This window comes from Danio rerio, chromosome 11 (assembly GCF_049306965.1).
Source record: "Danio rerio strain Tuebingen ecotype United States chromosome 11, GRCz12tu, whole genome shotgun sequence".
Taxonomy (NCBI): Eukaryota; Metazoa; Chordata; class Actinopteri; order Cypriniformes; family Danionidae; genus Danio; species Danio rerio.
The window spans coordinates 8,901,429-8,913,363 of record NC_133186.1 but is presented as its reverse complement, the minus strand read 5'-3'; the positions used below and the strand labels follow the sequence as shown (position 1 = coordinate 8,913,363).

At 38.0% G+C, this 11,935-nt stretch overlaps 2 protein-coding genes across 40 annotated transcripts in view; one reads left to right on the top strand and one right to left on the bottom strand.

The window, feature by feature from the left end:
- Window positions 1-11,935, top strand: part of si:ch211-51h4.2 — a 488,455-nt gene that overhangs the window by 328,501 nt on the left and 148,019 nt on the right. The gene's annotated exons all lie outside the window — the stretch shown is intronic.
- Window positions 1-11,935, bottom strand: part of tbl1xr1a (TBL1X/Y related 1a) — a 124,927-nt gene that overhangs the window by 10,046 nt on the left and 102,946 nt on the right. The window contains exons 7-14 of one of the 2 annotated variants that reach the window (XM_005172823.6): window positions 10,878-11,010; window positions 7,250-7,391; window positions 7,109-7,172; window positions 6,923-7,020; window positions 3,863-3,923; window positions 3,652-3,773; window positions 3,481-3,555; window positions 3,253-3,380 (exon numbers count right to left, since the gene is read on the bottom strand). In XM_005172823.6, the coding sequence (XP_005172880.1) occupies window positions 3,253-3,380; window positions 3,481-3,555; window positions 3,652-3,773; window positions 3,863-3,923; window positions 6,923-7,020; window positions 7,109-7,172; window positions 7,250-7,391; window positions 10,878-11,010 (823 nt within the window). 2 annotated transcript variants of the gene reach the window in all.

Sequence of the window (11,935 nt, the reverse complement as noted above, 5' to 3'; positions counted from 1 at the left end):
ATAGAGAGACATGGATAACTAGATAGAATAGACAGAGATAGGTTGATCTCTGCAGCAGCTGCCGAAGAGCTGCGCGCTGCAGACGCAGCTGGTGTGAAAGGCAAACGCCTGCGTGCTGCTACTGCTCGACAAACGCGCTGCTCACGCTCTGCTCACGCGCCGCTGCCGCTTGCGGTGTGAAACAGGCGTAAGGCTCTGATGTTCTGCTTGACCAAATATCAGAAGTAGTTGCGTGTGTGTTCACAGACTTGTTCTTAAGCATAGATCATAGACCTCGTTGTGATGCTGCTGTGAAATAGGCCATTCACATATCTCGCCTTTTGTACGCACAAGTCCATTAATTTCAATGTAGGCGCATGGATTGTATGCATATATTGAGAGTTGCAAGCGTGTGTATTGGTGATGGGAAGTTTGGATCATTTTACTGACTCGGATCTTTGAGTCTCGTTCATCAAGATGAATGAATCTTTTTTCGAGTCATTTCGTTCATTTGGTTCAATTTGCCAAAATATTATTAAAATGTTACGAATTGCTTCCAAACACATCTACAACTAACCCAAAACGTTGACTGCACGACAAATATGTCATAACTAGACTAACATACTATAAAAAGGAGAAAAGAATAATTCAATGTTTACCTGCTCTTTTGTCTATGAAGGCATGTTGTCTCTTTGCTAAGCTCACCTCTTAATATCTTTAAATGTCAGGGTTTCATTCACGTTACACTGACAGTCAAATATAATCTTAATTGATGCACAGTCTGAGCCGATAGGAGCCATGATCGTTCGTTGTTTACGTGACAGAATGACTCAAACCCGAGGACTCGAGAGATGAACGGTTCAATTCTTTTTTCGGCTCTAAACGTGTATGATTGGCCCGTGAGGAACGAGTGACTCAGACCCGATAGAGGACTCGAGAGGTGAGCGGATCAATTCTTTTTCCAGCTCTAAACGCGTATGATTGGCCCGTGATGAACGAGTAGTGACTCAGACCCGATAGAGGACTTGAGAGGTGAGCAGATCAATTATTTTTCCGGCTCTAAACGCATGTGATTGGCTTCTGCCAATGTGATAAAGACTTGAAATTAACAATACTACCTGCACAAATGTGCGCACACGTGGATGAACAAATCACTCCCTGAGAGGACTCATAGTTCCCAAATCATATTGACGATTCGTTCAAAATGAACGAATCGTTCATGAACGACCCATCACTAGTGTGTATTCCAGGTGCACCCACCTGAAAACATCTCTTTTTTTTTTAGAAAGTTTAAATTTTAATTCTCAGAATGCCGCACAGCGAGTCACATAACAAGAACAGCTGATAAACCGAACACCAAGTGCTTTATAATTATCTCCATACACAAAACTTGTATCAGAAGTTTAACAATGTTTTGTTAGGTTGTCATCCTCTGAGAAAACAGTTGATGGTCACTGAGCAATGACAAAGGAGCAGCCGCAAAGGACGTTAAAAATTGTTGAAGCGACGGTCTTGCATTTTCCGCAAGTTTTTAGACGCAATTTATGACTGACATACAAATTACCTGGTTTTGCCATACATCAGCCTTCCTGTAACCAAAGTAACTTAATCCCTCACCACAGATGTTGACTTTTTTGGCACCAAGTCCTCCTGTGCTGAATTCATCATTCCTGCATATGCAGGCTATACAGTCTCCTGTTTTCACGCTCTGTTTAGGCACGCTGCGTTATGATTGGTTGAAATACCATACTGCGGAAAAAAAATCATACTGTAAGGCGATTTAGAAATCGTACATGTCCAAAATCGCGAAATCGATACAATTTTAATTAATCGCTCAGCCCTACTAGGCATTGGGGTTTCTATTTTCCAATATGTTTTTTTTTTTAGTGTTTATGCTGGAAAGAGTACAATGCTACCATAGAAGTCTTGTTAAACACTCATGCCACTGGTCCTAGTCTGTTCCCATTACCATTGGCCTTATCAATAGTTGTCCCAGCTTTAGTTCACCGATTGTGTTATATTAAAGGTTCACAAAACCCTTGAGTACTTTTTTTTTTTTTTTTTTTTTTTAGATTTTAACAGATTTGTGTGTGTTGAGCATCAGTTAGGACAATGTTAGCGCCTCTCAGCTGTAATTGTGGGGTAAACTGGATAATTTTGAGCTTTTGTCAGCTAATTACATCTTCCGGGTTTATATTGTTTTTTCGGGCGGGATCAAAATCGGCGACGTAGAGCAAAACTGCAAGTGCAAACATGACGCGTCGGTTTCTCATTATTATTCATAGCTGAGTAGAGCCGGCTTCTTAATTATTCATGACTGCACGTACTTTCCGAAGGCAAGACAGGCCTGCCAGTGACAAGCTGTGAGACCCTATGTTGTTATTGGGTGAGATCGCATCCACGGACCCACAGCACACAGTATTTAGCTGTTCATGAAGGGTCGTATGTGTTTGTTTCAATGATCCACAGGGTTTGTTGCATGTTTACCCCGCGATGCTGTCAGGGCCAATACAGCTAAGCTGTTTGTGTGCAGCAAGCATTTTTGTCGGGAGAGCAGTACAAATATTGGAGAATGGCGGGCTTTGTCTTTTATCAGAAGTTCGTTCACATTTAGATACATCGCCATGCTGCTGTGTTTGCCTAAATACTCTACATTAACAGCAGGGCTAATGGTTGAAATAGGCAGGGCAAGAGACCTGCTGCACTGAGTCTGCATTCAGACCCGGGGATTGAGGGAAAAGTCCTCATTTATAGTGTTTATCTGAACAAGATTATCTTTAAAATGAAAAGGGCTTGATGAAGCAGGGAGCAATATGCAATAGTCCAGGAGGCCAGTGAAACAGTGATTGTGGACAGCCATGGTTTTATTTTAGAACACCTTGAAAACATCAGCATTTTCAAACTAAAACAGAGTCTTCAGCATTTTTAAAACATTCCATTTTTTGTGGGTTAAAGGTGAGGAAGGTGCTTTAGGGACATAATCATAACACAACCTATGCATTTTAAAATGCATTAGTGTAAATGGCACCTCTGACTGTGTCTCAACATTGGGTAATTTGTACAGAGCAAGTAGCTGCAGGTTTGTGTTGGAGTAGCTGCTCCTATGCCAATGCAACCTTATCAAACATATTGTCATGTACCTTTGGAAGTGGACAAGCTCAAAATGTTTCAGTATCCATTTTGGGGGAAAAATCTATATCCACTTCTCGCTAGAAAACTGCATTAATATACAGAGCATCAGGTGCTGAAAATATTAAAGGTTCTGGACCTTACCTGGCCAGCATTAGATTGGCATTGGGGTTGTTGGTTCCTGGACCTGTGGGGCTCCATTTGATAGTATAGATTTCTTTGCTGTGAGCTTGCAAATCATGAACACAAGTGTCCTGTTTCATACTCCAAATCTAAGACATAGAAATCAGCACTGTTTTAGACCCCCAGATCAGACGGACTCATTATAACAATATGCAAACAACATTTCATTTATGAATAAAGTGATGCTACCTTCAGAGTCATGTCATCAGAACACGACGCCAACAGATTACCAGTAGGATCCCATTTGATTGCATTAACTTCATTCTGCAGAAAGAGAAATAAAAAGTTTGATATCCCTCATTTTGGCAGACTGTAGTTGTAGGAAACAGCAGGATTGCAGGAAGAGCAGATGCTTCTTACTGTGTGTCCTTGAAATGTCTTTATGGGTCGGTCCTGGCCCAGTTTGCACACATGAATGCACATGTCTGTGCTACAGGAGGCAAACGTGTTGTTACTCTGCCAATCCACATCTAGAGCGGGTGCTAGAGAGAGAGAGAGAGAGACAAAGGTTACAGCAGGTTCACAGGATCAATGTAATATTAGTAACTATACTAGTGGAATTTGTAAAAACCTGAATGAAACGGGAACTGCTGTTTGGCCTCCCCTGTGTGAGCATCCCAAATGATTGTTGTCTGAAGAAAAAAGGGAAATATTAAATCATGCAACAGGCTGATCTTTAGATTAGCTGTTGGCATCAAGCATCAGTGTATTACAGTATTATATACTGGAGGAATCATTAATTGAATTAAAATCTTAGCAGAAAGTAGATGTTTTTTTTTTTTGTTTATGTTTTTTTTTTGTAATTTAACAAGTTTTTTTATTTACTGAAACTTGTAGTCTAGTTTAGGGCTGCACAATTTGGTGAAAAAAAATCTGATCAAAATTACGATTTACTATTTAAAATGCGACTTAGTATTATTTGATAAAAGAGCTGCAGGTTTTGTTTGGTGGGTTTAACAGCACCAAAGAAAGACCAAATATAATCACAAAGGTGCTACACTATGCTACTGTTTATTTAAAACCATTTTTACAAAAAAAGTTGTCATTGCCACTAGCCCCTTTCACACATATCTTTCCGGAAAATTTCCTTTTTGAAAATACCGGTAAATTCATTCTGGCTATTTTCTGGAAAGAGAAGTTGTAACATTACCGGTAATTTGCCGGAATGCTGCGCTGTGTGAATGCAGAAGGAAGATTGCCGGAAAGAGCGCGTGCACGTCTAGAACGTGCTGACGTGGGACGTCTGCTTTAGCCAATCAGAACAGTCGGACGCGTTCACGTCTGCGCGGTTTATGAGGATAAAAGCCTTTGAATATTTTCCCAGACACATTTAGCTGCTAGAAGTTAGTCAGATCACGTTTATATGTTCTTCTTAATGCTAACTCTGTAAATAATCATCGATAAGATGCTTATGATAAGCCGCTGTTTGTTTACCTTCAAGCTTTGCGTGTGCCTGTGAAACAGCCTGTGAGCGCCAGCACACCCACATATTATGAACATCTCGACATGTGAAAGTGTTTCTCTTTATGTTTTCATGGAAGTTGTTGACAATACTGATCATCCACAGAGTTTGTAATGTAGTCAAATGTTTACAAATACAAGCGTGGCCGTTTTAAGCTCATTTGTGGTGAATGATGTTACAATTTACCGGTATTTTGGAATAGATGTATGAACGGTCTTTTCTGGAAAAATTCCGTAACGTCCTCGCCTGTGTGAACATCGCTTTTTTGAATATACCGGTAAAGTCGTTCCGGAAATTTTCTATATATTTACCGATATCACTGTGTGAAAGGGGCTATTGTTAAGCCGTTTAAGAACATAACTACAGTATTTTACATTAAATTGAATAAATTATGTCAGGGTATATACAGGAATCAGGGAGTGAAATATAATACCTTTTAAGACCTTTTTAAGACTCTTTCCATACATTTTAAAACCTCATTGCCACTTTAGGATTCAATGGTAACATTGGCGACAATTGAACTTAATATATTTCCTAAATACTGATTGTAAGAACCTAATCCTAAACTAAAACATTATCCCTATACTAAATAAAAATGCTAATCCAGCAGGTGGCGCCTTTACAGCAGCAGGAATAATGGTGTTGCTTTGGTTACTGCATTAAACGAAGCAGTGTGATCGCAAATCCAGCAGAATAATATTAATTTCATAAACTACACCGCTTCTTAATAGTCACAGATTAAATTCAGGCAAACTTTAGCATACTGATACAAAATGTAATACCTTGCAAAAAGCATTTCACAATTTTTAAATATTTTTTTAAGGGCCTTAAATTTCTCTAAACTGATTTATCAACGTTTAATTCATTTTAGACCCCGCGGACACCCTGTGTATAGATAGATATTTAAATCCTTTAGATTGTTTTTAAAAATAAATTACATGACTTTCATGGTGCATTGACAATGCTTACAATAATCAACTTTAGTTTTACTTCACAGCACAAGAATTCTTGTTTTAAATATATATATCAGAATCTGAAAGAGCTTTATTGCCAGGGATGTTCGCACATACAAGGAATTTGTGACAGAGCTTCTACAGTGCAACAGAATTAAAGAGACAGGACAATAAACAGATAATAAATATATAAAAAAGCAGTAATTAGTGAATTATTTGTAATAAATATTATATTATTTGTAATACAGTTTTGTCCTGTAACACAGCAGTCAGATATATGAACTGTACTTTTAATTTTACCTGAAAACACTCTTTGAACAATCAAACAAAGCTCAAGTACATGCACAGAATAACATGAGCATTTAAAGCAAATAAATAAATGTAAATATTATACCGCATGCTTTTTGAGCATTGTTGAGCGAGTTGTTAAATCACACAATGTGATTGGTCACTGTGTTCCAGCACTCAACAGAAAGGGATGCGATTGGCTCTAAAGGTTAGCGCGACTCTGGCGTTATTCATCATTAAGTGACTAGGATAAGGATAAACTGCAGTTAGCTAACGTCTATTCACAGCTGATCCATAACAGACGTGGTGGAGAAAGCTCACACTTCAGAGTAACAAACTACCTCACGCAAGCAGGTCATCGGTCCACACACTCAAAGATGAAGTTTAGAGCTTTCGTTTTCTCCATTGCAGTGAAATAGGGGCTTGTTGTTCTGCTGTATTATTTGTCTGCTTTTTAGTTAGTTGTTGTTAGTTTAGTTGGGTCGTTTTAATATCTCGTGCTCGCCTCCCTCACTATAGCAATAATCTAAATAATCGCAGCTTTTGTGATTTGAAAATCAAACCTTTTCAAAAGGTGATTTCAATTTAAAATCGATAAACTGTGCAGCCCTAATCCAGTTGACTAAATTGCATCTCAATCGCAATAGGCCCAAAGTACAAGAGAAAACTGACCAAATGTTGAGATACACTTACAGATAAAAGGAAGCTAATTATTCCGGCCGTTTTAAATAAAGGTGAAATGCTAAACTAAATCAAAGAAATAAAGTAACATATATTATGTGGATAAAAAAACAAGTTTAAAATTCATGTAAATTTACAAATCAGCAAAAAACTATAAGAGTATGCCAATCGTACATGAATAAAACACATGATCAGGGTCATGACATTATAGATTTTTTGGGTCGATACCTTATATAATTCCTCTTACCTTATCAACACCGGCACTGAGGATAAAGTTTCCTTTTTTGTTCCACTTTAACGCGAATATTGGACCTTTATGTTGACCTAGGGTGCTGGCCAGATTACCTATAAATAAACGGTTGTCATTTATTGAGCCGAATTGACTGACAGAAAAGCAGGTTGGAGAGGAAAAGAAAAAAAACTGTTTGCTCACCATCTTTAGTCCATATTCTTGCAAAGCCGTCATAGGAGCCTGTGGCTAAAAGTGTACCTTCACTCTGGAAAACGCAAGGGAAGGAGACATCAGTTTTTTGAAAATACCCTGAGATTTACAAACAGTGAGGGCTGAACTCACGTTCCAGTCTAACGATGTGACGTCTTTGTTGCTGGGCACGTCTTGGCCACCTTCCCGTATGCAGTGCCTCAGGACGAGCTGTGTGGAGCTACTACTGCTGTTCTCGCTCAGATTCCAGATTCGTGCCGTTGAGTCTCCTGACCTGTGAGCAGACAGATTATTAGACAAGTGATTTCAGGAACTCCCCTTTTTCACGACTGGCTGTAGGATTGATTCTGATTGGACGATTGTTGTGACAGTGCTATAAAAACTTGCTGCTTTGTGGAATCCAAAAGTGAAAGTCATCATATTGGTAGCAGTTCCCTGACATGCGCACATTATATTATATACACACTGCATCCCACAGACCTACAAATATGGGTCAATCTGTAAATATAAGGCAGTGTTTCCAAACCATGTTCCTGAAGGCACACCAACAGTTCACGTTTCCAACCTAATCAAACACACCTGAATCAACTCATCAGAACATTAGAAGCGACTTCAAAGCCTGAAATGTATAGTTTAGATAAGGAAGACATCCCAAAAATGTACTGTTGGTGTGCCTCCAGTACAGGGTTGGAAAACACAGATCTAAGGTATGTTAACATCCCAGAATGAAGCAGTAATACAACTCATTCTCAATCATGGTTAACAGTAAGGCATCAATGATGATCTCACTGCAAAAATTACACCTGTAAACAACTCACATAATTTAGAGCCTTGCTGGTCTGATTTAAGATCTTTTTTCAAATCCTCAATTCAGGGAAAATCTTTCTAAGACTTGTAGATTGTGGAATATATTCTCTATTTCACGTTAGTAAGTATTAGCTGACATATATAGTTTATTCACACGTGGAAAATCTCTCCTTCTCAAGTCACTGATACATTTTGGAATCAGCAATACAAAAGTATTATAAATATTAATAAAGTCAAGGCAAAATAAATAGTCAAGAATACAGCATTTGTAGCTTCAGTTATAAACTGCTTACTAACGTTAATTAATGCTTAACAGATAATGAATTCACTCTATTTATGATTATGAATTCTCTATTTTGACGATCCATGCGCAAAGTGCAGGACGCAAAAGCGATAAGGGTGTGGCAGAATCCACTTTTGCAATTTTAGTGATGGAAAAATCCACTTTGTGCCAGCCACAGCGCAAGGTCCAACAGGGTTGAGCTTATCCTCTTATTGAGTTGTAGGTGTGTTTAGAGAATAAACCAATCATTTTTCCATCGAAAATGGAAAAACTGAACGCTTTACTAGAAAGAAAACAGTTAAACAGAGCATCTACAGCGCGAGAATGAGAGATGAGCCTCCTTATTATTTACTTTCCCTTTCGCTCTCGTGGATAGGGAAACTTCTTGTAAGCACAGACATTCATTAGCCTATACATAATAAATTTTGTTTGTTAAGCGCAAACATTTGTTTCAAAACTATTTCTAAATTCAGTTCTAATTTCCAGCAAATTAATAAATAAACAATAATAATGAAGTGTGGTCAAAAACGTGAGTTATATCCTAATACACATGCTGTGCCCCATATGGTCATATGGTCCCGCGGCTAAAAATAAGTATTGCTCTTAAATGTTTAATAACTTTTGATCCGCTGATCCGATTCATACAATTCAAAGATTGGCATAAAGAAGAGAATCTCTCGCTTTCCAGTGCTGTATCACATAACATTCGCGGACTTTCAGAGGCTCCGGAATCAGTGCGGTTACGTCATCAAAATTTGACAACGCTGATTTGACAAAGAAACGCTCGTCACTGTGTCTCCGGACAAACCAGACATCATACATTGATGCATTGTCCCTCTTCCATGCCCAGATTGGTTCAAACTCGCTATATCACAACCAATAAGCATAGGTTTCGCTTTTGTTTGTGGATCAACAAGCTTTTTGAACAACACCGAATGAGAGATAGGCATACATTTATGCGCAGCTAAATAAAACGCAAAAAAAAAAGTTTTGCATGAAATAATTTTCATACTAAGTACTTTTGCATGCACAGCAGCACAGAAACATGACAAAACAGTGACACAGCAAAGACGAACTGCTGCTCTTGCTGTTTTCAAAAGACGCAAATGAAGGTGCAGCTGTTTGTCTGCATTGCAGACAACCATATCCAAATCCATATCCACAGACAACCATATCCATGCTGGCACATAAAACCTAAGGATGTTCCATATTGAATCTAGTTTAGTTATGTAACTATTTATGGTATAGTAAATATTTATATCTATTTTTTTACTGAGGATTTGCACCATGTTTATTTGGACTTTGACACATTATTTATTATTTTCTTATTTTTTTTATTTGTTCATTGTAAGTGGTGTTGTTTATAGTAACTGAAAATATATTATTTGGAAAAAGTCAAATTTGCTTCACTGTTCTATTATTTTGTAACATTTTTTTTTCTGTTTAGTTCATTCCCAGAACTTTTGGGCAAATACATTGTCAGTAAATAAATGCATTTTTTTCCCCCATAGAAAAACGCCTTGGAATAACATTGAAATAAATTGCTATAACTTGCTCAGGGAATTGTGGATGTAGACAAAATTTATTTTGGAAGTATAAAACATCATAGCATGTATTTCTAAAGAAAGAAAAACAAACTTCATAAGGTTTTGTTTGAAATAACTGGAAAATGCCACTTTTTTTAAAAATCGTTTCTGGAAAATTCTGGAATATTTTCTGTCTTTTCTTATGTTTTTTGACCAAAAAATATTTTAGACTGGACCTTTAAATGATACAGATTGAAACTTCAGGTTCTCCTGTTTAAAATGATATATGACACTTGAGGCTGACTGCTAAAATAAAAATAAAACTGCTTTTAAAATAAATAATAATATAGGCCCATTAGGTGCCCACAAAATACCTCTAGGTCTTTAAGGGTTAAGCAATGTGAAAGCGAGGCGCACAACTAACGCACTCTGCGCTGGACTTTAGACTGGCTTTGTTCTGGTCTATTGAACAATCTATCATAGTTTCTCAAAATAGCAACGCGCCAGCAATGCGCCTCAACATGCCTCCTTTTTTAGATCAGAATGCCTATGGTCGCACATATGAGCGCAAATGCATCTGCTTTTTAAACAGCGTGGCGCAAAACGTCAAAACGACTCTTGTGCCGAGCTGAAACTAGCAAACAACAATAGCGCCGCGCCTTACCCCGCATTGTGCCGGGTGTATGATAGGACCCAAAGTGTTACCGACAAATGCCCTGACCTATGGTAGCTGTAGTATAAAAGAATCTAATAGATAATTTTATAGAATATCTCTCTAAATTATATTTACAATGTCACTGTCATCATAAAGTAAATTATTACAAGAACATTGTAGGTGTAATTACCATATTGGAGTGCATCATTATCTAATTCAATCAATACTCAAACAATCCTGATCTGTTTGTAATATGTATTATTTTGTGTTGCTGGAGTGTCAAAATAAACTTCTCTAGCTTTTTAAAGCTCGACAGAAATGCCTACGTGTAACCCGGAGTACTGAATGATGAAATTGTTATAGCTGACTGATTGTGATCCCATTAAAAAGGTTCTTATTAGATCCAGGTATCGAATCAGTGCATCCCTGTGAACATGCAGTGTGCATGAACAGGCTGATGGGAACCAAAAATGTCCTGGTTTAACTTACCCAGAGGCGAGCAGATCACTGACGGGATTCCATGCGCAGATGAAGACCTCTGACTCGTGACCTCTAAGCACCATGGCTTTATTCTGAGGGATCTCCACATCCCCGTCCACCTCCATCATGTCTGCATGGTTATCTGTACAGACGGATGTTATATGCATCGTTAAGAGTGATGTTGAAAAAAATCATTTGTTAGTCATTGTATTTAAATTACTTTGTCTGAAAAGTAAATTAGGCAGTGGCGCAGTAGGTAGTTCTGTCGCCTCACAGCAAGAAGGTCGCTGGTTTGAACTTCGGCTCAGTTGACGTTTCTGTGTGGAGTTTGCATGTTCTCCCTGCCTTTGCGTGGGTTTCCTTCCGGTGCTCCGGTTTCCCCCACAGTCCAAAGACATGCGGTACAGGTGAATTGGGTAGGCTAAATTGTCCGTAGTGTATGAGTGTGTGTGTGAATGTGTGTGTGGATGTTTCCCAGAGATGAGTTGCGGCTGGAAGGCCATCGGCTGTGTAAAAACTTGCTGGATAAGTTGGCGGTTCAATACCCTGTGGCGACCCCAGATTAATAAAGGGACTAAGCCGACAAGAAAATGAATGAATGAAATGTAAATTAGTAACTTACTCAGTAAGTAACTTGACACAATACTAAAACTATAATAAAAACTAATAAAATCAAACACTTGATCCTTTTAGTTTTGTTTTAAAACTAAACTAACACTTAAATTTGTAATGTACTGGCACAATATTTCATACCAATATTAACATTAATTTTTGATAACATTTCATTGTTTCTTGTGCATTTATAATAGTCAGATGATTCTATCCTTCTTTAGCTGAAAATTGGATTATGCAAAATACCTGAATAACATAGAATAACTGTGGTTCACTGGATGTATTCCTTATGTTGTCATAAACTAAATTCTCTGTTTTTTTCTGTATCATATGCAATTGGTTTGATAATCGTAGTTCATTCTTTCATTCATTCATTTTCTTCTCGGCTTAGTCCCTTTATTCATCCGGGGTCGCCACAGCGGAATGAACCGACAACTTATCTAGCATGTTTTTAC